The sequence below is a fragment of the Thunnus thynnus genome, chromosome 20 (assembly GCF_963924715.1).
Source record: "Thunnus thynnus chromosome 20, fThuThy2.1, whole genome shotgun sequence".
Taxonomy (NCBI): Eukaryota; Metazoa; Chordata; class Actinopteri; order Scombriformes; family Scombridae; genus Thunnus; species Thunnus thynnus.
In genome coordinates this window covers 23,246,910-23,274,869 of record NC_089536.1, presented here as the reverse complement: position 1 = coordinate 23,274,869, position 27,960 = coordinate 23,246,910, and the positions used below count along the sequence as shown (strand labels likewise).

The 27,960-nt window shown below is 40.5% G+C and overlaps 1 protein-coding gene across 3 annotated transcripts; it reads right to left on the bottom strand.

The window, feature by feature from the left end:
• Positions 1-211: 211 nt before the first annotated feature.
• On the bottom strand, positions 212-27,946 carry radil2b (Ras association and DIL domains 2b). 3 transcript variants are annotated; one of them, XM_067575972.1, is made up of 18 exons: positions 27,352-27,946; positions 26,210-26,394; positions 25,097-25,268; positions 22,818-23,050; positions 21,339-21,799; positions 18,674-18,967; positions 18,066-18,479; positions 17,043-17,080; positions 16,725-16,951; positions 16,167-16,279; positions 10,168-10,432; positions 8,683-8,855; positions 5,640-5,784; positions 5,302-5,486; positions 2,291-2,543; positions 1,992-2,206; positions 1,497-1,636; positions 212-1,404 (listed from the first exon to the last, which is right to left on the bottom strand). In XM_067575972.1, exons 1-18 carry the CDS (start codon positions 27,477-27,479, stop codon positions 1,311-1,313), a joined length of 3,735 nt encoding a protein of 1,244 aa, XP_067432073.1. In that variant the 5' UTR covers positions 27,480-27,946; the 3' UTR covers positions 212-1,310. The 3 variants fall into 3 exon arrangements, with proteins under 3 accessions (XP_067432073.1, XP_067432072.1, XP_067432074.1); XM_067575971.1 differs by having other exon boundaries at positions 2,291-2,735; positions 27,352-27,945; XM_067575973.1 differs by lacking the exon at positions 27,352-27,946 and adding an exon at positions 26,791-27,131 and having other exon boundaries at positions 2,291-2,735.
• Positions 27,947-27,960: the final 14 nt, after the last annotated feature.

Below are 27,960 nucleotides of genomic sequence, written 5' to 3'. Positions count from 1 at the left end.
AATATAAACATCATAAGTGGATGCCAGTGCGAAAGGGAGCCACTGGAGCATTCTGAAATCTGCAAAACAAACATGTAGTGACCCACTCATAAATGGTCGCTCTTCAGGTCTGGACCCATAGTTTAAGAAACTATAGCCTTTATCATAACTGGTGTTTCTAGTCAAAATAGATGCATTGCTGCAGTGTGACTGATTAGAAATGACACCAGTAGAGGATTCAAATGTTTTTATTGCTGAAACACAACAGGCAGGAGCTAATATTGAACATCTTTACTGTAATTTGTGAAAGAAAAAATAAAATGATAAAATTAGAACCCCAGCCTAAAGGAGAAATAAATGAGTGGACTCATTTTCTGTGACTGTGGTCCAAAACAGAAAATAAGATCATGGTCAATGAAGAAACACTGAAAAAATGTAACATGTTTTTATGGTTTAATTATAATTCAGACCAACACTTATCAACACAGTAACACTTTCACATATCCAATTATTTTATAGATGATGAATAATAAAAACTAAATTGAAGAATGGCAATTATATTACACTTAAGTTAGTGCTTATTGTTTTTCTGTCCACAGCAGTAGTTTGACAAATGATATAAGACCAGCTTTACAACGGTGTTTGTCCATCCAATTTTAGACTTTCATGTATGCTGCTCTTATATTTCCTTTTTGAAACTTCTTGTTGGAAACTTCAACAATCAAATTTGATTAGAAGTGTAGAAGCTGGCTTTTGGGACAGGAAATGCTGGTAATACGGTCCAGGCTCTCACATGCCAAGTTCTCCTGACCTCCTGTGGTCCGTCTAGTCATGTATTTGCATGGAAGACTTTTGGATTGGAAACAGTCAGTCTTTGGACAAGTATCTTCTGCCCCTGTCTTAAGAGTTTAAATACACTACTTAAAATGAGGGCTGGACTAAGAATTTGAATAGTAGCATGGCAGCAGCGATGTTTGAAGCCAACCCCTACCCAACCATACCAAACAAATTTACAATGTTTGAAGCAAACTTCTGAAATCAAAATGTGTCATTCATTAGAACACTGTATCAAACATACACATCAATAATTACCATCATGCTATTACAATGTAAATTAAAGCTACAAAACATTTAGCAGCTAAAACCTGGCACCAAATTCAACCAGGACCATAGCTCATTTTATAGTGCATTTTTGTCTTTTCAACCACGACATACTTACATCACAGCCCACATCCTGAACCTGAATGTTCAACAGGCTTTTACACTCTTCTCTAAGTGCACTTGTGATGCCATAACAGTCTCTAGGTTAACAAACGTATTGAGAAATGCTGTCAGCATTCACTCATTATAACCTTGGCCATCCAGTCAGACCTGGCCACCAGTAACCTCAGTCTGTCACCTGATGATTGGATCAGCTCCTTTCCACTGAGAAAGACAAAGAGTTGGAAGAGATATTAAAGAAAATAGAGTTTTAGATATGAGTTGTTGTCTTTTTTACTCAGATTTGGACTGTTTACCTTTGGTAGTCCAGTCCAAGCAGACTGACTCCATTAACAGCCAGGATCCTGTCTCCTGGTGCCAGCTTCTCACTCCGGGCTGCAGGCGAGTCTGGGACCACTGCACGGATGAAGATGCCTTTCACTTTCAATAAAGTGTCCTAGAACATGAGGTCAAAATGTCAAGGATACACGACACACAAGGTTTTGTAGTCAACTACCACACTACCACCTTTAAGTAAAAAAAAAAATTCATTCCTTTTTCTCACCATCCATGTGTGCTTAAGCTGTGTTCATGTCAGAGGTATCGTGATTAAGAGATTCTGACTTGTAAATAGCATTCACATAAACATCCAAGTCATAATTACAACCTGTGACCTCCCCTAACAGTACACTTTTATATCGCTGTAGGACGGTGAGAAGTTCAATCATTAAAGGTCAGCAAAAATAAAGATGTACATCTGGTGTCAGGTTGATTTAACTATGAATTATGAGGTCTAGATCTCTTCCACTCACCCTTGTGTCAACCAGAGCAAGACCAAGTCCTCTTTCACCTCGCTCCAGCTCCAAACTAAAGACCTCATCGTTATTGTCATCATAATGGTCGTCCGCCTCTTCCTCCTCCTGCTCCTCTTCTTCCTCTTTTAGTTCAACAATTATGTTCATACTGTTGCAATCTGATTTCAAACGGTCTACTTTCAGTGCAGCCAGGCATTCAAACACTAAACCACCTGAAGAGAAAACAAAGGACATTTTATTTTCATTTTCAGAAAAACAAGCAGAAGAAAACCATGAATGGTAATGTCTTTCTATACCTTCATCATGTGTATCTACACCAGAGGACCAGGGGAGCGTCTCACTGTCAACCTTCATCCATTTATCTTGGTCTGCCTTCACCAAATGAACAGGATCTATAATGTGGGGGGTGTTGGGTGGGGTGAGGAGACAGGAGGGGTCCAGTGCCGACCTCCTCATCTCAGAGGTGTCCGTCTCTCTTGTCTGCAGCTCCAGATTCCTTAGCTTCTGGGACAAAAGGAGGGCACCGCAGGAGCTGAACTCATCGAGGTACTGGGTGGAAGAGGGAGACGATGGTGATGGGGGTGATGGAGGTAAGGCAGTAGAGGCATTAGGGGGTGGGTGGTTCTGGACAGTAGCCTGAGATAAGACCATCTCAACTGGTGATGTATCCAAGGTTTCCAGACTGGCTTTTGGAAGAATATCTATCTTAGTCGGTTTATCCTCCATGGGAGTGGTACCACCCTGGACGACAAATAGCATTAGAACAATAGGGATAAACTGGAAAACCATTTTTCAAAATTGGAATAATGTAAAGCAATAGTTTGACATTTTTGAGAAATACGCTTATTTTCTTGCATGCTGAGACTAAGATGAGAAGATAAATACCACACTCATATCTGTACACTAAATATGAAGGTATAGCCAGCAGGCAGTTAGCTTAGCTTAGCATAAAGACATGTAACTTGTTTAATAATGACCTTTCTTACCTCTTTACCATTTGACAGAGTCAGAACTTCTCATTTAAATCTCAGCAAGAAAGGGAATAAGCATTTCCTACAGTGTCTGACTACTGCTTTAGAGAGACAGTGTCCTAGCTAACCATCTCCTAGTTACAGCTAGCATAGAGGGCACAAAGACTGGGAGCAGAGGGAAACAGCTAGCCTGACTCTTTCATAAGTTACCAGCACGTCTTAAACTCACAAATGAACACTTATTTTGTTTGTTTAATCTGTATGAAAACCAAAGTCTTAAAACAATAAGTTGTGGTTTTACATAATTATTATAGGACTATTTCTTGGCTAGGACCAGTGACCTCTGAATCAAAAAGAGCACAATGGAAAAATATCAAAACTGGAGCTTTTGACAGTTTTTGACTTGCTTAGTGGCTGTATTACAGCATAAAGCAAGGCATACAGAGGCAGTGACTGAATGATTACTGGAAATGTCTGAATACAGTGCGTGCTATTTACTAGAAAAGATAATTAGCCCTTCACGGTCAACTACAAACAGGCATCAGAGCAGTGAATTGAATGGGTCATTGATATTGCTGCATTTTCTAGGAAAAAACGAGTTCAAGCTCAAAAACACTGCAGGGGATTGTAGAGACTGTGAAATTCAACAATTTTCAGTTAATAAAAAATGTGCACATATTCATTATAAAACGTGTCAGCCCAGCATTCAAAGCACACAGTATTAATTTAATTTAATATTAATTGATTTGTCACCACTTGGGGGCAGTGCAGCAAGATGTTAACACAACATTAATACACTGTATTATCACTTTATAAAATTAGAATGGCAAACATGTTAGCAAACAGTTGCCTATTGACATACCCAGCAGATATGGAGCAACATTAGCATTTATTTGGAGTCTTGTTTCTTCTTGTTGTTTTGGTCTCCACTAACTCCTGAGGGAAATACAATATCTGGCTTTTTAGCTACTAAATGCTCCAACATGGTCATCAGCTGGTTGCCAACTTTGTCTGTATGCTGATGGTGCTAGTAGATAGATTTATGAGAGCTTTTTTTTGCTGAAAACAGCTGATTGCTGTGTATGGACATAAGGGTGTTGAGAATTGTGAGACTGAACCACAAATTAGTTGTTAATACAAAAATATTGACTATAGCATCTTTAAAGCACTATGTGTGGTGGCCTCCAGTGGTAGCGGTAGTTGTCTCCTCTGTCCAACAACACATAGCAATACACCAATGCTAGGCTTTAAAAAGAGGAAGTAGAAGCAGATCCTGCGGCATAATTTTTTTATTCCGAAAAAGTTTCCATAAACCTTCATGATGCCCACTTTGCCACTACAGGCAAGTATAAAAACTTCCATTACTCATATTTCCCAGTAGGGATGGGAATTGATACCAATGCCATTATCAATTCTGCTTATCGGTCCAATTCTTTATTGATTCCCTTATCAATTCCTGATCAATTTTTTGTGTGGAAAAAAAGTAGGCCTACACAGGTTTTCAGTGTCAATGCAACTATTTTATTACCGCCATTGTTTATCAATGGCCTTGCATGCTGATGAATATATGAAACATAACTGGTAGATAAGATAAATGGTCCGCAGACAAAAGTTAACTGCATTAATTAATTAATTAATTGATTTGAAAGCATCTTACAGTCTCTTGTCTCTATGAGAATAACAAAATGAGCAAGAGGGGTGCTCCGCTGTGTTATTAACGTCATAAGTGGACAGCAGCCTCTCTGCTGCACTGTCAGCTCTGGGGAAAGCCATCATTGTCTAAGAAGCTGAGCGGGTGCAGGGTTTTTGAGGTGGAACAGACTGAGCACTGAGTCATTTTTTTCACCTCAGAGTTGGTTTAAGTTGTTTAATGCTTCAGTGTGTGTTAGTCAGCCGGTCCACTAACATTAGTCTATGAGTGACAGCATAGAAAGTTCACAGTATACTTCACATTCGTAACAAAGGTAATTATTTACTCAAACTTAAATCAAAACATGTTTGCAACCGCGGACTTTTCTGAAGATGAATTACAAGACAGCTGAAGATAACTTTAGCGTGTACACGTTGTAAACAGTCCAGAGGCTGCACTGCCCTCGCAGTCGAGTTCCGCCTTTTTCGTTCTGTCAACATCACATGCTTAGGCATCAATAAGAGAAATTGAAAAGCTTGGAGGTATACAATTCCAATGGATCGGACAATTTGGAACCCATTCTCAACTGGAACCAGTTCTGAATTCCCATCTCTATTTCCCAGACTATTGAAGTATTATTATTGTTCAGCATACCTATTTCAAATATCATGTTAAAACCAAAAGACATAAATGACATTTTCGGTACCTGGTGGTCCCCAGTAGCTGTGACTTCATTGGACTGTGAGTCACAGAGGTTGGAAATGAACTCTTGAAGCATGTCCAGCTGTTCTCTCAAGGCTGAATCTGTTACTGCCCTTCTCAGTTGGAACTGGTAACCCCCATCTGGCAGCACTAGAGGATGGTGGGTGTCAAAAGTCTCCAAGATCTCAGCTGAAGATGGAAGGGGTATATTGAATTAAAATAAAATTACAAGAAATTAAAGATAAAAATTGTATATGGGAGTTTGTGGATTATATTCATATCCAAAGCTGGTATTGTGAATTGCAGCAGGAACAATAGGCCAACAGTATGTCAATCTCTCACCAGTTCTATGAGCTGCTGCTTGGTCATGTACAGATGGAGCCCAGGTGTGTCTGCAGGGAGATGCTGGGCTGTAAAGACTCAGCAGGTGGTTCAACTGGGCTGGCCTCAGGGCAGGGTGGTCAGATCGCAAGGAAACCCAAGATGTCTGCACGCACACACACACACACACACACACACACACACACACACACCATTAGAATCAAATATTCAAAGCAAAACAATCAAAACCCTGAAAGTGAATTATGTATTCAGATCCTCTCTCTCGCTGCTCTCCTCATATGCAGACAAGTCACAGATTTTCAAAGGCAGCATCCTCGGAAAATACCACAAAGTAGAGGCTTTCCTGGGGGAGGGCGGATTTGGCTTTGTAAGCAAATGCTGCAATACCAAGACCAACAGAGCAAAGGCCATCAATGTGAATAAGAATCACCCAGAAATTGTATGGCAAGCAATAGAGGAAATTGCCATTCTCAAGCGCCTGCAGTGTCTGGATCCTGACACATGTAACATCGTCAGGTGGAATGGCTTTCTCTTTAATAGGGACCATATCTGCCTGAACTTTGAGCTCCTGGATCTCAGAGAGGAAAAAAAAGCAGTCTTTCCAAAGAGCTGAATCCAGGTATTTATCTGTTGACCACAGTTCTGTCCCATTTGAGGTCCATGGGAATCATTCACGCTGACCTCAAACCAGACAACATTATGGTGGTGGACTGCCAGCAGCGGCCACTGAAAGTTTAACTGAAAGACTTTGGCCTGGCCCTTCATGTCTCTGCTGCTGTGCCAAGTGGTCTGTGTGCAGACCACCTGGTACCACACACCAGAGGTCATGCTACATATTCCTTTCAACAAGGCCATTGACATGTGGTCTCTGGGCTTTGTAGCAGCAGAGCTGGCGGCTGGTTACCCACTGTACCCCGGGGACACGGACTACAACATCTTGAGATATATCATCGAGACTCAGGGTCACCCAGCAGACTATATCTTGGATCAAGGACAGGAAACTGCCTACTACTTTCATGAACAGAGCAAGAGCCAGCAGCTGTGGAAATTCAAGACTCCTCGGGAGTTCACCAACAGGACTGACTACCACGCATGAGAGACGAGATACATCAGGCTCAAGTGTCTTGATTACCTTGAGAAGCTGATGATGAAGGAGTGAGGACATCAGGGAAGCTTTTGTTAGCGAACCTGATAAAGAGGATGCTACAGCTGGACACTGAACTACGAATTCAACCCCTGGAGTTAAAAACACAGCCCTCTCATTCATTTGAATCGGGGCGGTGTGTTGATGCAGCTGGGGTGCCATCTCAGAGGGCTCGGTAAAAGAACTCAGAGGTCATCCGGCAAAAAAAGTGAACCGGGCTCAACTCTTGCTGCAACGCAACATCATCCGGCAAGGCACTGCGTTGGCCAATCACATACATGTAAGCACTCATTCCCGGTGGATTACTCTGTAACATGAACACCATATTCAACTGTTTACCTCACAACGAAAGATAAAACAGTTGCTGTGGTCATAACTTTCCAGAGTTGTAAAATCCTGTCTGTGAGTATTATAAACCACCTTGCTGTGATAAGCCTTTAAATTAATTAATCTGTAGCAAATAATGTAATTTGACTTCCTGGATTGTATTTCATTGTCTCACTGGTAACTTAAACAAGACGCACCCACCAACACAGCCCCTTGCACTGTTTTAACGCAGGGCTGATTTCTGTCTGAACGCTGCCAAAGAAACACGGCTGGTTGAGGCATTTCTTCAGAGGAATTGCAGGTGCTCTCCACCTTTTCTTCTCTGTTGATGGAGAGGAAAGGTACTGAACCCAGGAGGGGCTATGGAGAAAAAAAAAAACTAATTTGTGCTCTGGATTTCATAATTTGTGCTCTCAATTTAATAATCTGTGCTCTCGATTTAACAGAATCCACCCTCATGCCATTCTCTCGTCCGATGTACACCCTCACAATGGATCGCTTGGACTTTGAAAAGGTTATATTTTGATCTTGAACTAAGATATGAGGATTCACTTTAAGCGCAACACTGTTATCTCTGAGATCCCTTATAATATAGAAAAAGTCTGTTATCCTGTAGAATATGTTCCACAGGATACGCGCAAAGAACATGGCCTTCTTGTGAGAAAGGAGGACATACAGCTAATCCTGGCTGCCTTGGATCCAGCTTGGATCAGTAACGTGACATTACAGGGTGTTACAAGAAGACAAAGTCTTTGTCGCTTTCTTCAAACTTCAGGCTGACTGAATGTGTCTGGTGGCCTCTACAAGAGTGGAACAAGCAAAATAATTAAATCGAGAATATGAATTAATAATTTGAGAGCACAATTTTTTTTTCTCCATGGCCCATACAGGGCTCTGTAGAAACGCAACAGAAAACAGTTTGAACGTTTTCAGTCAACCCTTTTCACAGCAGACATTTTGACTTATCAAAACAGGAAAAGTAAAGGTGGAATTAAACAGGTTGGTAGATGGTAAAATCACACGTGGTCAAAATCATTTCTGTACGATGTAAACATGAATGCCTTCCTGTGTTCTTTTCATCAGGTTGTGTAGTAATACTTTTCGTGTATTTGGGATTTTGTAAAGCAATGTAGTCAGAATGCTACAGCTAAGGCAGTGTGAGCTAGCTTCGCACAACGTACGTGCTGCAGGTCATCATGTTTTAATTTAAAGTTCCTAGATAATGTTGTGTCTTTGGTTAATCTCCTGTTATTTTATTAGTTTTGGTTCTTATTTTGGGTAAGTATGAGTTCCGAAAGACCATTTTGTGCACATATCTTTGCCGTTTTCCGTTTGCATTATGCTAAGTGAGGATTAGTATCCTGTCAGCCAGCCCACCAGGAAATCTATTTGAAAATAGTAGTGCATTTATTAAAGCTGTCAGCAGCAGAACAAAATGCATTTAGTGAATATTTTTTCAACTCCCTTGCAGAAATCACCATGTTAAATCCTCAGCCTGTTATGTCTGTGGTGAATATTTATAGTTGGATAAACCTAACTCTGCGGAGTGTGTGGAGTGTATGTGTTTTTTACCTGCAGTAAATTCTTTCTAGGCGTAGCCAGCAGATTGATAGCCGACGAGAGCGTGTGTGTGTGCTCCAAAGCCAGTTCCCCCAGTCCAGCTGCATGGGCCCAGTCCAGGAGCAGATCAAGATTGGCCCGCATACGCACGCCTCTGGACCACTGGTAGAAACCTGGCTCTGAGCCTGTGTACACATCAAGAGAGAGTCATCTTTGAAATATGTTATTAGATTATCAGCTCAGGTTACTCAAGAGTTAGGTCTAAAATATTTGAATACTGGAAGTTGTGATGATTCTCAGAAGAGTTACGAGTTCCCCATTACTCCAAGACACACATTCATTATTCCGTCTGTCTTTGTATCAAACAAAGCAAATACAGATTTGACAACTGCACAAGCGTCTGTAACTTATAGAACTCCAGAGAGAATGAAAAACAATAAGGCTGGTGATGTTTTATATTTTCCTTTCATGGCCCAGGTTTAAGACACCCACTATGAAATTACTATGCTACTAGTTTGATTCTTGTAGTGGATGCTGGTTGCATCCATCCACTGTAATCCACCACTCATTTCCTGTCAGCTCTCTACTGTTTCCTATCTAATGAAGACAAATACCCTCCAAAAGTACTACACAACAAACATCAGTGAGTCTCACTGTTGCACTGGGTGACATGTTCCTTCATTACTATGAACATGCAGGCACTGTATTTTATTTTGAGTCAATCCCATATCCATCCATTCAGCCACCAAGCCACACACTAAAGCCTTAATTAATGACCAGCACAAGGGAAGCAAGCCACCGCTTCTCACAGTGAATCCACCAATGCATTTTCACATCAATCTCATTATTTAACATTATTAGAGAGCAAATTCTGCTCTCTGTTTAATAAACTCCTTTTTGCTTGCATGGTGTATGTCAAACCTCTCGCTGGATATTAATTTATTCAACAATTGGCATGACTGAAAATTTAAAATATAGAAAGGATGTGCTGGTCTGATTATTAATGTGGTTGTAATAGTTTTTTTTTAACTTCTGCTCCAGTTGCATTGTGAGGGAAAGACTGATCTGATATGAGAGGATCAAGACGATCTCCTTGAAACTTTAAAATGGGCTCTTTCACAATGTTTCCTAGTTTATAAAACTGATTTCAGTGCCTTTGTACGTGAGAGATGATGATTGAAATAATTGTCTTACAACCAGAAAAAATGCACATTTCTTCCTCTCTCTACATTTTTTAACTTGTGCTGCTGCAGCCTTTAAGTTAATCTGGCGGCATTAAACTCACACTTGTGTTACAAAAATGTTATTAGGTTGAACCTGGAAAGATTGCTTTTGTGACATCTACGGCAAAGTGACCATGGTGCTATTGCATACGTAAGAGAGACACATTAACTGCCATCACTTTAACGGACAGGGGTGCATGTCTGAGAGGGGTTTTATATGCAGCCACTGTTATATGCAGGCTATTGTTTATGTATGTATTGTATGCACTGGTACCTCTCTCCATGAGTGAGTTGAAAAGTGATGCATTGATGAAGTAGAAGAGGTAGGCGATGAGCTGTGAGGAAATCTCTGGGTGGAGCTGACAGTCCGAGAGCAGTCTCCGAGTCTCGGTCAGGACCTCCACAACCTGCTCGATCTCACTAGGGACCTGCAGCCCACTGCTACCCAGGACCCGGGCACCCTCACCAATCACCTGCAGGTCAGGGCTCTCCCTGAATGGGTTGCAGTCCAGAAGTGCTGGCAGGATGGGGTACAGGACCTGATGAGACAGAATCACTTGAATAAAGGGAACTGAGCAGCTCAGTATAAGAGCGACTCAATCATCCATGTAGAGCTGGAGATTGTTGACAATTCCTGTGGGTCAGTTTGAGGTCAGAAAAGTTAATTTTGCGCAGTAGATGTTCTGATCACTGGAAAAAGACTAAAACATGTAACCCGCTAACCCAGATTTCAGACCACCCATGTTGCCTCTGCATGTCTGCGCCTTTCTGTTTCTCTCACTACAGCATAGCTGATGTAAGATTAGACATGAAAACCAGAAGAAAGAGCAGAAAAAAGGGAGACAGAGTTCGTAACATTTCCTCCCTTTAAGCCAAAGGTCCTCGCTGCTCTTCAGAGCGAGCCCAGACAACGATAGCATTGTTCGGGGCTAATTGTACACAGACATCCCCCTTCCCCTCCAATCTCGCTCTTACACCCACCAAGCTTCCGAGGCCAGCGCCAGCCGTAGATCCACATTCCTAAAAAGCTGAATATGGCTCATGTGGGCTTGGCATGGTGCTGCAACAGGACTGCTGAGTGAAGAGTTCTGAAGGAATCCACCCTGAGCAGATCGTTTTACATTTACTGTAAGGCCCCAGGCAGCCAGGGCAGGCTGAACATGAACAGTAGAACACAGCCACGGCTCCCATCACACATGAGACAATGGAAATGGGTGAACATTAAACCAAATAATCTTGCAGAGTCTCTGGTTGGAAAATGTCGCTCAGCGGAGCCAACCAAAGAGGCTTCATTCATTCAACAAGGCAGGATTCTGGGTTTACCACATGCATCCGTGGCACGTATTGTCCCAAAGTCAAAAAATAAAGTATGTACTCTGTGTTGTCTACTTATTTGTGCATTCATTGTGATGGACAAGTAAACACACAGTCTGCCCACAACCCTGGATAAGTGCATCTGTATTCATCACAACATGTCTTCAGTTGGAATAGCTGGTCACCAGTGGCGCCTTTTGTTTTCCGTCCCACAGCAATTACCCTTATGTTGGATGGACGAGCATGAAATACCCCAAATGTAAACTGAGATTTAAGAAAATGTTGATGCTTCTGATCCAATTTAGATCTGAATTGTGAATTGTGAAGATGGCAGTGTTGGATGGAAGGTGAAACAGCAAGGTGAGCTAGACAAAAAAAAAAAAAAAAAAAAAAATCTGCTCAGTCTTTATTTCTCCTGCCTGCCTTGTTTTTACGCCCTGGAACATTAAAACCCCCTCCTTGCACAAACTGAATCCAGAGTCAGACTGGCTTCACAGTAGGCACTGACATAAATCACTATGTCAACTCTGTGCTCTAGTAGGGGGGAAGAATAGATGCTAGGGTAAATCATCCAGCCTTAGCCAGGTTAGTCCTCAGCTTGACACTGGTGACTTCACCACATTCCTCATAAAAGTCCAAGATAGAAGTGAATCAGAGCCTGCTGTGAAGTGACAGGCAAGATGGATGACACAACTCGCCTGAATTAACTGGCCAGACCAAAAAACAAAAAAACAACCAAAAACAAGACTGTCCGCACTAAGCCAGCTAAATCTGAAATTGTGTGTGCATGTGAAACTGGTGTTTTCGTTACAACCTCCATACTAAAATGCCCAAACAATAGGAAAAAAGTCAAATCTCTTCTTTTCCCTGCTCATTTGGTAAGAAAATTGTGCATGACAACCAGCATTAGGCAGTAACGCATGACTTTCGAATCATGAATCACGCTAATGTGATTTCTTTGTTCAGTAAGGATCAGTATAAGGTACAGAGCCCAGGAGGGGCCATGGAGGGGGGAAAAACAAATTCATGCTCTAGATTTAGTAATTTGCGCTCTCAATTTAGTAATTTGTGCTATCAGCTTAACGGAATTCACCCTTATGCTATTCTCTTGTCTGGTGCGCACCCTCACTGTGGATCGCTTGGATTTAATGAGGTTTTATTTTGATGATTTCTAAGATATGTGAATATTTATTAAGTACAACACTGTGCGGATGTCATCCAGTTCTCAGCTTCAGTTATGTGGACATGGATGTATTATATATATATATGTGTGTGTGTGTGTGTGTGTGTGTGTGTGTGTTTGTTATGTATTATATTCTCTTCGTACATCCATGGTTGTGGAGCACTTCCTGGCTGCCTTGGGTCTAGCTTGGAACAGTAACTGACTTCACAGAGGAAACATTTTTGTCGCTTTCTTCAAACGCCTGGCTGACTGGCAAAATAGTTAAATCAAGAGCATAAATTACAAATTCAAGAGCACAAATTAGTTTTTTAATTACATTACTTACAATTATTACATTACAGTTATTTATTCCAGTAACACTGCATTACTTCTATATTTTGGGAGTTAGCTTGTTTGCTGTCTTACTAGAAGTTAAATTGGACAGCTAATGTCAATTTTGTTTCTCTGACTTTAGTGGAAAGAAACATCTGGGACATGTTAGCTTAGTAAAATGTTTGGTTATTTACATGTTGTTTCTTATTAGCTGGCTAGCTAAGCTAACGTTTATTAAAAGAGTAAGTAACTAAATTTGTCTGCTGTATAGAAGTTAGTAATTGTTTATTAATTAACTTAGCTCAGTACTGATCACAGCCAACATCTGTTCTGAAGTGAAAGTGTTAGCTTGGTTATTCTGCTGAGTCTTAGCTGGTTAAACCTCCTTTTACGGTTAGGAAATTGTGCATCACAACCATTAGGCAGTAATGTATGACTTTTGAATCATGAATCACACTAATGCAATTCCTTCAGTAACCATTAGTGGAAGGGAATAACAATATGAATCTCAATAATTACATCATTTTGGGAGTTAACTTGTTTTCTGTCTTACAATAAGTTAAGTGGGACAGTTCATGTCAATTTTGTTTATCTGAGTTTAGTGGACAGAAACATCCAGAACACATTAGCTTAGAAAAGTGTTTGGTTATATGTTGTTTCTTGTTAGCTTATTTCTTGTTAGCTGGATAGCTAGGCTAACGTAAATTACGAGTAAAGAGTAATGTTACTAAGTTTATCTGCTGTATTGTAATTAGTAAAGTAATGTAATTATTTTCTCAAAGAGTAATAAGTAATTGATCACATTTGCCAAATAACTTAGTTCAACACTGATCACAGCCAACATCTGTTCAGAAGTGGGACCGTTAGCTTGGTTATTCTCCTGAGTCTTAGCTAGTTAAACCTTTTTTGACCCCTTCTCTTCATGATCACCAATGTTGTGTTTTAACACAGCCAAACTCACAATTTAATATTCCTGATTTAAAGATTTTTCTATTTCTGTTGTCAGACAGTGAACAAGTATAAACAGTGACTTAATCACCACTCATGAATGTTAACTGCTAACAGTAACTTTGTGTCTGATCTGGCTCACGCATCATATTCCAAAAACTCTATTTTTCTCATCCACATTAAAGCACGTGGCTGGAGTTTTCAGATACACGTTGGAGAGAGTTTTTGAAAAGCTCAATTTTTGGGTTGTAAAAAAATGCCAGCTTATTGTGTAAGGCGGTCAAAAAGGAGAGATTTTTTTTTTTGCATTTTCAGATTTAGCCAGCTTAGTGTGGATATACTCTGAAAGAACACCACAAAAGCATAAATTGCCATGGTAGGGGTATTTAAAATATATTGAAAAACGTCAGCATGACATTAAATTTGCATGAGATTACTGACAAGTCACATCTGGAAGTCATTTCATCAGAAATGAAGGCTGTCTAAAAGGCAGGTAGTTAGATAACCACATCCTCCAGCACTGAGCAAAAAAGTGTGTTGTCTAAAACTTGTAGAACAGCAAGTATTCAGGAATTTCTATAGTTTCCTCTTAAGAGATACATATCACGTCATATCACCAACTTCCTTCCTGCGTGGGAAACTGATGTAGAAGATGCCTCAAATGTGGTACATCTGACTTCCAATTGGCAGGACATGTGAGACCTTGGCTGCTGCTAATGACCTGTCAGACCAGCGCTGTGCTAATGCTGTGTGACCCAGTACTTGACATAGTTTCCTTTTTCTTTGGCGCTGTGCTCGTCACTTGGCAGTTGCTGGTTAGGAGCATTCAGGTTGCTGGTAGAGCAATGCAAAAAAGAATTGGAGTGGACATATAATGTCTTGTTCAGCTACTGATAGAGTGGGGAGAGCTGTTCAAAAAAGGAATTTGTTACATGAGATTGTCTGAACTTAAATAGGCCAATCTCAATAGTATTTTTTGGACAGTGTTTTGACCCACACCCACACAGCTCAACTGGAAATTTGTCTGAAACGTTCCCGGCACAATTCCATGTCATGGGTGGGGTGCGTCAGTGAAACTGCACACAAGTGGATACTGCGGCTACCATGAAATACCTCTTTCTCTTTCTCTCAGTAACACTGTGAGCATACAGTCTCATTCAAACTTCACAAAATCACATACAGTTTTTTAAAACTACTGCTACTTCATTTTCACAGATAGGCAGTCTTTACTGGCAAGATGAGGAAAGTTTGGTGAACTTAATTACCCATATATCCTGTGGTGTCAGTGAAATTCCCTTTAGACCAAAACTTATTTTTCTTATTAGCTGAGGCGATGAGGTAATACAGGAATGCAGAAATTAATTCATTCAACACTTCTTATCAGCTGAGAATAATTACAGTATGTGACCATACCCCAAAATAACTGCAGCAAATGTTGTATTCTACAATGTCTCAGTTATTTGAAGTTTTACATTAAAGTTGCATCAGTTGATTTTCTCTTAGCCAAGAGCCATGAATGCAGCAGAACAACCTTAACTAAGTGCAATATTCACTGTCCTTTTAGCTCTGTTTTGGCCTCCACCAACTCCTAGAGTTGGTGCTGGGCAGGTAGTGTACAGTAACTAAAAACAGCTGACTTCTGTGGCCAGAAACGAGGTCGATAAGTACAATAAGGATGACTCAAATCAGTAAAGTTGTGAGCTGGAAATCCAAAACAATGAGATGAAAGATGGAAAAAAGCAACTTATAGCTGAGGGGAACTGCAGAGTGGGGTGATAATTCTCTGTGGGCTCGTCACTAAGACACCTTTCACATTACACAAAAACATTTGATCCGTCGTTGATAGAAAAATATTGATTAGTGCAGCTTTAAGATCTCTCCTTGTGTGGTCTGTCAGAACTTCACATGGGGAACACGTTGCTTTGTGTAACAGTTTTAAAAGAAAAACATGTCTAGTACTTCTTTTGTGTACCTAACATCTTGTCACAGCTAATCAACTGAAATATTAGAAGCTGCAATGCAAAGATCCCTTGGCAACACTTAGACACCCCTGGATTGACTCCTTTATCCTCCCCCAACACACACACACACACACACACACACACACACACACACACACACATATACACACAAAGGCCCTCGGTGTCCTGTCTCTTTCCCATGTCATAATGCCCTTAGTGTGGTCTGGCTGTGTGGCTGGTCGCTCTATTAGAAAGCTGTCAGTGCGGCTAACTGGGCTCTTTATTCTCAGCCTGTCTCTGATTATTTTCTTAAACTACACATCATAACCATCAGTGAGAGTACCAGATGGAGCCACAACACAGGCCTGGCTTGACTCTTCTTGGTGGCTAAAGTTAGGTAGAGATTTTGCTTCCCATGTAAGACACAGGACTACATATAAAGTCATTACTTAATAAAGCATGCTATTGTAATACTGCCTTCTCCACCAAGGTGTATTGTGACAAATATTCCAGTTAAGTATAATCACACATGTCTACTTAGATGTAGCCTCTCACCTTGGTGATGTAGTACACACACTGCTGGAAGGCGAGCATGATGACCTCCTCCAGGACAGCCATTGTCTCCTCACTGGCTGAACGGACACAGGACAGACGTAGCTCCAACAAGGCTGAAAAGCACACAAACACATTAATCATATACATATATATCTGTACATGATAGGTGTAGTTTTGAATAATCAATGTATCTTAAAGTTGCACCAGACACTTTTTGCACTTTTTGGCAGTGAGATAGAAAAATAAATGGCTTTATTACCCAGAAATATTCAAACACATCATCAGTAAACTCTCTTATTTTGGTGAATCAAAGAGGTGAACATGAAAAAAAAAATGTTTCAGTGGAAAGTCTGCTGAGTAGTAAAAGTTTTGTGTTTAGCTCTTAATATGCTACTTCTTGCTCACAAATATTTTACATCTGTGACCAACCGTCGAAAAGCAAATCTGTGTTGTCATGGTCATGATTTAAGCTTATAAATTGTAGCAACGGTGCAGCTTTAATTTTTCACACGCTCACATAATCAATGTATTACATAAGAAGGTCAACGGGTGACTAACCCAAGTTCTCCACCTCCTCGCTCTCTGCTTCTTCCCTTTCTTCTTCATCCTCCTGTCCCTGCTCTTTTCTGGTTCTCCACTCCAGAATAAGAGGCAGCTGGTACTGGATGAACTGCAGCAGCTCCAGACTGTTAGACATCCATACCACCAGGGGGCGCAGTCCTGAGATCACCTCCTCAAGGCTGAGAAGCTGCAGATCTTCTGGGTTTGAGCCTTCACCATTGAGACTGCAAAACAGGAAAATACATCTGTAGATATATCTGTAGTGTAATCAGTCACATGAATGATGGCTGAAGAAAGAAATGAATGTGTGCTTACACTTCAGGTTGAACCGCAGCTAGGTCCTTAGTGTACTCCTGCGTGACAACAAAAAACAACTTTACCATGCATGCATAACAATATAGTGGTTACAATGAATTAAAACATCATTAATGTACATAAAAATACATCTATTGTGAGAGATTTGGCAGGCTTAAATCCTCAGGAGCTTTAGAGAAAACACCTCTTGTTTATAATCTAGACAAGCCTTCAGGATGTGGTCAGGCTGAAATTGAGTTTAAAAACTTTCTTTACCTCAAAAGCAATCAATAACCCTTCAAATAGCTACATTTTCAAATCAGGTACATAGCAGACAAACATGGCAGCTCATTACATTTTGCCCAGAGCCTCATATTCTGGAATATTAACTTCCACTGATTTGCTGTCTGCCAGTTCATGATAATTTGATTAAACACAAATTCATGTGGGAATATATAGCATGTAAGGGTAATATTAGCTCATATAAAAAAAGGTTTTAAATCTAGATGACATGTGGCCTCTGCAGAAGACAGCACCTCAAGATTGTGTGAAAATGCTGGTCGTAAACCTGCATTCAAACACAACATTGACAAATTATCACCTTATGAGGTTGTTATGGAAAATATGTTAGCAGCTATTTACACATCCTCATAACTCCTGTGTTATGTTACATATATCTGAGAAATATGTGGCTCTTAGCTGCTAAGTGCTCCACTATGTTCAGCAGCTGGTTGCCATTTCATGCCGTAGAGGTAGCTTACAATGTGTTTATCAGAGTGCTGTGGCTAAAAAAAAAAAAAAAAGCCTGCCTGCTGCATTTGGAAACAATGCTGATAAGACTGAACCGAAACAGTAATGTTGAGGGCTGTAAAACCAAAACAATGAGCTTAAAGATGCTAAAGGGCTGCAGGGTTGGGTGATAATTCTAAGGTTTTGTCACAAAGACTGACTCCTTTCACATTGCACATTTGATCCTTTGTTAATATAAAAATATTGATTATATCAGCTAGCAGATCTTCAATCACCACTTTTATCACAACTCACCCACATGACACTCTGAACTCCGCTTGCAATAAGCAGCAGAAGCCTGCGCAGGTCTGAGGTATGAAGACATGTGGATGAATACTGAACACACATGCACAGCAACAATGCAACAGTCAGCACTGGTTTGTCTTGGACTCTGCTACTTTCCATAGCAATAATTGTTTTGACAATGTGATGTTCGTGCACCGTCTCATAGTTCAAAGTCAAGCTGTGGCCCTCGGGTGATTTTAGAAAGGGGGGGCCTCTGTTCGGGCTCTGTTTGCTGCTCGGGCTCTGGAGGTCAGTGCAGGTTGAGATGCAGGTGTTGCAGAATATCATTTCTCTGGTATGGCTTGTTGTAGTGGCAGAAGTGGTGTGACCCAGCAGGCTAGGGATCGTAGACAAGCTGGGCTCAGATGCATTGCTGTTCACTTCCTTCATTTCCAGGAGAGAAACAAGAAATATGAAGTATTATCTACATGTTAGTTATATGCACTCAGTCAGTCAGACAAATGAAGATCTTACCTGATACTATACAATATATGTAAGACAATATAAATACGGTTGCTATTTTATATGTACAGTTTTCTTATGATCAACAACTGGTATCTCCTGTATCTTCATATTACCTTGTGCATCAAAGCTAAGGGATCCTTGAAGAGAAACAGGTAGTGCTGTCCCAGTCCAATAACGTCACCAGGGCTAAGCTGTACTTCATTCCTCAGTACCTCACCATTTCTCATAACGATGGCATCTTGACAAGGGGAGAGCATGGTGGGGCCGCCAGTGCTATGGCGATGGAAATAGCAGTGTTTTGGAAATATGTCAGGGGCAAAGAGGAGGATGTCAGGCTTTGATACATCATGGTCACTTTGTCGACCCATTACAATGTTTGGGCTCGCAAGTAGGTAGATGATGAAGTCCTGAGTGGGGAGATAAATAGAAAGATGAATGTTATACATTAACAAACAATGTATAAATATTGATTGGAAATTCTCCTTTTTTTGGATTTTGTCTCCAACTCTGACGCTGTTAAGATCACTCACTGTGTGATGTTTATTCACTTTTCAGAGATGGTACTAGTACCTTACTGTATGAAAGCTAACGTTAGATAATGTTAGCAAACGTTTGATAAATATTGCTGTGTAACTGACATTACTGGGTGCTTATTTTATGACTATTTTACATGTGCTACTGCTACACTATGTTTTAGCATTTACCATTATCCCTCAACTGTCACTTGATGCCACAAAAGTTGCTGTTCAGCACAAGTTACAGTCTTGCCGTAAGTCAAGTCCAAGTCATTTGACTCAAGTTCACGTCTCTGTCCAGCATTGTGACTTGTTTTACTTTGGATTCTCTAGGTGGTGCTCTTTGTTTGTTTCACTGACTTCCCAGCACTCCTCTCTACGTTCTGCTATTCCAATGAACCACAGTTGAGATATACTTACTGCATGCCTTTGGTCTTCAAACACATAAAGAGAAAATGCAAAAATTTTAACCTAGCCAAAGGCTTACCCACTACTTTGCTTTATTATTTGGTGACAGAGTTAGTAATTAAAGATTTAATATGGCACTGATATTTATTTCTTTCACTACTGGCTACGTAACAACAGTCTCTCTCAGTGAAAGCTTAACAGACTGATCATGTGGAGGTATTACAGTCTTGATCCAAGCCTGATTAGACAAACAATGTTTTATTAATCACAGTGAGTGGCAAGCACAATGTGGAGGGATTATTATGTTTGACATTGCCCTTGTGACGCCTGTCTTTTCCAACAAGACAGATTTAAACCAGCTGAATTACTTCACAAATAAACTCCCTAAACCATGTTCATAATAGTATTTCTTGTGGTAGATGATAATATGCTTATATGAAGGGTCCTTTGGGGAAACAAATAACTCTGACGCAGAGTCAGAATCAGTGTGTGGGATTTAGCCTCTGCGTGTGTGCCTGCATGTGGCAGTTGCCCACTGTTGAAAACCACTGGTAATCAGTCAGGAAGCAGTGCTAAAGTTGTTTTTTTTCTGTTTCCTGATCAGTGTTTTGACACACAAAGTTTTTCTTTGCACAGTTGGCTGACTTCACACAGTGATTCACCCCTCTTTCTCTCTGTTTACACTGAGAAAGCATGATTTAAGACCAGCTGTGATGTTTTATTTTACAATGAGTAAAGCCCATACTACAGTAGTTATTCCATTAATCTGTTGGAATGGCATATATGCAGTTGACAATGATAAGACGCAGAAATACTGTACCTCTTGAAAATTGTCATTTTTTAAAACAATGGGCCCTTAATTTACAGACAAAAGTATTCAAAAGCAGCTTTTCATTTCTAGCCAGCAACTGTAGATTTTGCCGTCGGAAATGACAACCGTCGCCAGAAAATACATAAGCTGTAGCTAGCTAGCTGATTAAGGTAACGTTGAAAGAGAGAGCTTATTTTGTTTTATTATAATAACTTTTAGAAGCCTACAGAAATAAAATACAGTAATTCATAGTAAATGCAGTAAAAATTGGAGGAAAGTCAATTAAGTTGATTAATCTATCGACCCCTTGTAGGGCTCCCTTTTACAACCACTGTTATGAAAGACTGAGGCTAAAGCTGCATGTCTCCTTGCTAACTGATTAGCAAAGTAGAAAATGTGGAATAAAGAAACATCATTGTTCTTGTTTTGCAGTGTAGAGCTAGTTAGTCCTAAAAGCATGACAAGGAAAATGTGAGATCACTGTTTTTTCATTATTATTATTATTATTATTATTTATTATTATGTCCCTGTTTGGTTGCTATAAATCCAATACAGAGCAAGACAGTTTCTAACATTAGCCTAAACTATGAAAGCATTCAAGACTGACTTCCTCACTATGGGGAAATAATGTACAGTGGATATGCAGGTCGTGAACAGGTTGTTTTTTTAATGTAACCTGTAACCCTACAAACTAATATATAGTAATTTAATGATATGCTCTAGCCATGCTTGGTTACTATTGAGATAGTTATCTGGACATGCTAACGGTTGTAGCTTCGGTTAGGGCAGATAAACACACTGTTTAATCCCTTCCTTACATTCTTGCTCTTATGTATTTGGTTTTGGAAAGACTAAAAATAGACAGCACCTTCCAACCTTTCAATATTATGGTATTGGTCTAACTACAGCTCCGTGTACACCACTTTAACATGTGAGGGAATCAAAGCTCGTCAGGCCTACCATACCTGGTTATAATTACTAAGCTATGATTGGGGAGGAGCTGAGCGAACCGTCAATTGCTGAGTGTGTGTTTGAATGAGATACCTGTGCGAGGCTGCAGCCCTGCAGCAGCAGCAGGTATGGACAGTCAAGAGGAGGGTGAATGGAGTACTGTGTGGTGTTATCGTCGCTGCTCTCCGTCTCCTCCCTCTCAGACTCCTCTCCTTCCCGCTCGCTTCTCGACCTCGACGGACAGAGGGTCTCTGTTTTGGACTGCGACCTGCTGTCCCGCTCTGAGTGAACTGCGATGTGAATGTGATTCTGTTCTGTGCTTCTTTTTTTGGAGCGCTCCAGGCTCTGCACTGAAGTTTGATTCAGCTTCTTGCTTTGATCACTGAGACATTTATCATGATCTGTGTCCTGCGTGGTCTCTGTATCAGAATCTAAGAGGTCCATCTCACTTTTGCTCCTCCACAGTTTATGGCTTCGCCCTGAAGTCCTCTCTATGAGTGTGGAGTTCACTCTGGAGCGGCTTTTCTGCAGCTTACGAGCCTGGGCATTGATACCTAACAGGGAGACGAATAAACAAATAAAATGGTTGAGAATCAGATTGAGCACTGCTGTTCAAACTATGTGCAAATTGAGCTGCTATATAAATACATTAAGCACAGAGGTAATGGAATTCGGTGATAGGGCAACACCCGTTTTTTTCCTGAAGTAAGGTGAGGTGTGTGAGAGCCTGTGTGCATTCAGTCATTTGTACATCGTGTATTTATGCCAGAGTCAACATAGAGAAGCCACATACAGGAAACAGGCCTCAGTGGAAAGAAAGACAGAGCTCATGGAAATAAAAAAAAAAAACCCACACAGCAGGCATCCACAAGCTGACACTGATAGAATGCTATCACAGGCTGTGCCATTCATAAAAGCCAAACACAAAACAGGACGCACTCTTACACCATGACCACAGCTGTGTCAACCACAGCCAGAGCTTCCAGTAGAAATGATAGTGGAAATGACAGAAAGTGGTACACCCTGCACGTTTACGATGCCATGTAGTGTTGGTGTCACGCATCTGCGGAAAGTTCTGGGTATTTTTCTGTTGTATCATGCTTTGTTAATATCAGTTGATTATATATTTTTTTTCCATGTAAAGCTTTTATAGCATTATGTGAAAACAGTAATGTGTAACAGAGTGGGTGTGCCATTGAAAGAGGTTTAATTAAATGACAGGGTGTCTGCCATGTTCATTAAATTTAAAGTTCCTCAACCGTTTTAATGGCGGTAAGAATTAAATATAAGTCCAAATTGTAACAGAAATTGAAAAGAAAGGAAAAAAGACATTGTAGACCTATTAAAATATAGTTTGGTCTGTGTGGCTTGGCTGATTTTCACTGGAAAAACAGTGTGCCAACAAACCACATTTTTACTGTGAGAACTCTAAAACTGAATTTAATACTGACAATGCTTTATTGAAAGTATAGACTCTTATTCTAGGACATGCAGTCACCCTGAATTAGGATGTGGTATTCTATGAAATGATCAGTCTCTAGAGCACCCTGAGGCTGGAGTGAGGCACTGTACCAGCAGTGATAGTATCTTTGTCTTTGGATGTCTCCTCCTCTACCAAGCTTCTCCTCTGGATTTCAAACCGTCTTGCCAGACCCTCTCTAGGTTTCCATAGCGATTGCAGGAGGAGGGGCTTCTCGTTGTCGCCCACCACTCGGAACCCTTCTGTCCTCCACTGATGTCCGCCGATGGAGCCAATGGAGTCGCAGAGAACGTAGGATACCGCCTCTTCCTTGCCCAGGCCATACCTGGATGACATGGTGAGGTTAAAAACACTTGGATAAAATTAATTTATCTCTCAAAATGTGGTAGTGCACTTTTAGAAACTTCTTGTTTCTTGCATTCACAATGGATAATAGTAACTACTCTACTTTAAGCCTCTATGCATAAAGTACTAAGTTTGCTGCTAAAGCCTTACTTGATCTGGTATGACCAGTAGCTTATGAGGGCTAATTTTAGATATTATTGCAAAACTGACATTTCTGAGTCTGTTTGCTGACTTAATGACTCTTCTCTAACCCATAAGAACCCATGGTGACACAGGTGTCACCAACCCTGTCAATATTCTGGAAAATTCCTTATTCAGCCATATCCTTGACTTTAACTCATGAAGTCCCTAAGTGACATCTACTGAACATCCTGGTACAGTCCTGTGACAATGTGTGAATCTGTGTTCCCATGACATCACTTCCAAAATGGCAGTGTGCCCGGTCAGCAAATGTGACAGAGGTAGCTAATTTTAAAAAGCTTGTTTTTTGTTACTAACGGTAAGTTTCAACCCATTTAACAATTCTGATGCTTAAATAAGATGTCCTGTATTACATTTAACCTGTTCTGACCACAATTCTTGAACAAGTTGATATAAAATGAGTTAGGGAAATATTGTTGTGACATATATGTGACATTACAGATCTTTGACACTAGGGGTTAGAATTTAAAAAAAAAAAATCAGAAATGTGTTCCTTGTGGTCCATTTGGTCTGTTTTATATTCCCCATAATTTTCCTTTAAGGAGAACTGGATCCGGGTTCTTATGGGCTAATTACTGCTATTGTTATCCTACATGCTAGCATTAACATTATTGCGCAATTGTTACTGACTGCTGTTCAGCAAAGTTAAATAGGCTCACTTCAAACCTGCTTTCATTGTTTATTTTTGGCATTTGAGAACAGAACAATAAGCTGTAAACACAGTATTTAATGACATATTATCACCTTATAATGCTTATACAGCAAATGTACATGTTAGCAAAGAGTTGCTTATTTACATATCCAGCAGACATGGGGCAACATTAGCATTCATTTGGAATCATATTGCTGGCCACCAAACAAATGTAAGTCCAATATTCACTCTCATTTTACATCTGGTTTGGTCTCCACCAACTCCTGAGAAAAATATCTGGCTCTTTAGCTGCTAAATGCTCCATTGTGTTCACCAGTTAGCAGCTAACTTTATCTGTCTGTCTGTTTGGTGCTGGGCAGGAAGTGTACAGTGGTTTTTCAGAGCATTTTCACTGAAGACGGATGCCTGCTATATCTAAAAACAGGGTTAATGGGAATATTTTGATAAACAAATATTGATTAGAGCAGCTTTAGCAGCTCAAGATAAAAATCTTTCCATTGACATTCCATTAAAACCACATGTAGTAGAGATTAACTAATTAACTTATCAAGAATCACAAGTTGCCATGTGCCTAATGTATTTGCTAACCCATTACCAAATGTGTGATCGTGCAATGATACGGCTAAATGTCACTGCTACAGTGTAAAACTTTCACTGAGGGAAGAGGGAAATGCTTTAGTCTTTCCTCTACACACTGAATACCACTTGTATTAATCATTCCATTATGTTTTTGGCTGAAACATAAGCAAAGACTGACAGACACTCACTCTCCAGAGAGGCCGCCCCAACGCTCTTGCCGACACTGGCTGTCTTTCACGCAAGTCTGTGGTTTGCTCTAGACCTTCTCAGAACAACTAAATGAACTATTTGGCACACATACACTGTGTGCACTGTACTGCAAATACAATAAACAGAACAACGGGTCAAGTCGACTTCGTTCATCAAAAAATATACTAATCACAACAACATGAACATGCTAACCTTTCATCAGTCGCCAAATTCAAAGCATCAAGGACTGCTCTGACTGCTATTATTTACAAAAATGTAGCACAAAGGTATATTACAGAGGAGGAAACATGTGGATGGACAAAGAATTCCCCACCCTGAGAAGACACACAAGGATACACATATGGCAAGCAGACACACATGTGCACAGATAACACATTGCCTTACCGTTCAAGGGCCTCTTTGACTAGCTCTTTTGCACTGGAGTGTGTGGTGGCCAGGACACTCTTATAGTGAGCTCCTTTACAGATTTCACTCCCAAAGATCTTCAGGATTCCTGGAGCAGTTATCTGATTGGACAGCTCAGATGGGTCCTCTGCGAGAGCATTTGTCAAGTTCACTGCATAGCAAGACATGATGACAAAACAGATGAGAGGTTTAACACTGGCTTGTAATTTTGTAGTTCGTGAGCATTGATGCCAGACCACATTTACCATATGCCTTGTTGCAAAAACAAACGATGTATCTCAAATATACTAACACAACATCTACACTGTTTGTCTATCTTCACAGTGCACTGTTTTGGCAGTTTATATACAATGAATCAATATTGTGTACTAACAGGAAATGTTGTAAGGCATGCGTTGACAGCATTGGTTCCTCCATTTCTGTTTCATAATAGTGCTATTCAAAACCACATTGAAAAATCAAGCATTTTACGTATGCATGTTGGCATTTGTATGTATAATTTTGTATGTAGAAATTTGTTTTGTCAACTATCCATGGTGCTAGTCAAACTACAATGAGAATGACTGTACAGTATTCATCAGGGACACAGATAATGTTGCCTCTCCCTTAACATAATATTAAATGCAGGGTAAAGGCCATAGATGCTGCCAGTTATCTCAGTGGTGGTTTGTTAATTCACCCTAATTAAAGACCCCCCTCAGCAATTTAGTGTATCACTTCCATAAAGTCTGGGTTCTCACAAGACACAGATTTAAAAAAGAATGGTCAAAATCAATGCAGCTGAGACCAAGATATCTTAGCTTGCAGTCTCTAGTACATTTCAAACTCTGAAATGCTGGATCCTACATTTCTCATAATGCAACACAGCATTTTTTCACAATCAAATCCTCCCTACCTGATAAAGCCCAATGTCTTTCAAACTCCATGCCTTCAGTTTATAATGCAGAATTTTTGTTTCCAGTTGAAGGCATTTAAAATAATGTCTCAAAATAAATGCAGTAATGTTACAGCACCCTTCATATTTTGTCAAACAATGACAACAAAATCCCAGAACAAACACGCAGAAAGAAAAGTAAAGTCAGCGTCACGTACTGCTGCCCTTCCGTGATGACCTGAGGCTTGAGGTCAGGGCCATAGAGCTTGAGCTGGAGGCGGGGCGACGGAAGACACCTGAGAGGCGGTTGGTATGGCGATGGATGCGGCTCTTGCTGGGCTGTCTGACGGCCACACCCTCAGCTGATCTGCCGGTGGATGAACTGCCAGTGGATGTACCTGATCTGATGAGTGACGGAGATAGACGGAGAGAGTCCTCGATCAAGACCTATCTTGCTGAAGTGTTCAAAAGCAAGGCACTAAAATCCCTACCAGCTTGTCTGCCCCTTCACTTCAGACTCTGACCTCTCCGTGGAAAGGCAAGGAGAGAGGGAGGAAAGAGACTGAGGAGGAGAGACAAATGGCTCAAAAAGGAGAGAAGATGAAAATGTTGGATGATTTAAAAGAGGGAGGAACAGAAGACTAGAAATGTGAACTACAGTCGATGAACAGTACGTGATAATGTAAAATAACAAGAGAAGCCAAGGGAAAACAGTGTAAAAAGCACAATAGAATACAAAACTAGCAGTTATGCCATAAAACGTGCATCAAATATACAGCATATAAATAATAATACATACATGTCTGTCCCCAGCACTATTCCGTCCAGCCTCTTTCACCATGCCTCCCTCAGCTCTCTCAGAACATGAATGAAATAATGAAGTGTTGTTTTCTGCTGACCAAGCCTGTAAGCTTCTTATCACTATGGTTCAAAGGTTCTCTGCAGTTGCGCCACCACTTGGATATGAACTTTTCTGATAATTTCTGATAAATCATATTAGTGAAACTGGTTGAAGTCTGATGAAAATGCCATGATGGAGTGATGGCACAAGACTGTCAGTGGTTTAATCATTTTAATGCAAGGCGCTGTAATGAGTACTTAATTTCTGCTGTGAAGTCTTGTTGAAAAAATGTGTATTTAAAGAAAAAATGCTTTTATTCCATCAAATAATTGTACTTTGTGTATGTCTTCCCCTTAAACCAATTAAAGTGCTGCAACTCTTTTTCAGAAAGAAACTAGAATTCATTTTTAAGAGCAAGAGAAAAGAATAACACATTCTTTATAAAAGAAAAGCAAAAACCTGCCAAATGACTGTTTCATTTATACAAAAGCTGTGTTTGTTGCAGTTGTTGATACTCACTGCTGAGATCCATCACTTGTCTTCCTTCCCAGCTTGACAAACCGTCTCTTTGGAGAAGCTGAAGATAAATTCGGTGGTCTTGGAGGGAGAGAGCGCAACTCCTCAGAGGAAGTGTCCATCTGATTCATTCCTTTCTGATCGACTGTTTCAGCTCTAGTAAACCGTTGCGGGTTGTTTTAAATGAACAGAGAGGGTTCTTATCATGTCCCACCAGAGCGCAGTCTCTGATGCACACAGATGCTTCATTCCTAGGATGTTTCATGCAGGACGAGCGGCGCAAAGCCACTCAGCTGCTGCTTCATTTTACGCACTCCGGAACAGGCGCTGCAGATGTTTCCAGCTCTCATCCAGCTGTTGGAGTTGCTGTAGCCTGGCTGTTCAGCCCACAACCCGACGTCTCGAGTTACAGCTTCACTTCACGCTGTTCAAATCAAGACACATGAAAGTGGGGGGAAAATACTGCTGAACGCCAACAACTGAGAATGCAGACAAAAAATGAGACGCCGTCTCTCATCCACAATCTATTCCGCTTTGTTTCAAATTCATAACGAACGCGCTCTCCAGATGTGCGTCCACAGCGCAACTGCTTGGAGATGCCAAGTGCACACA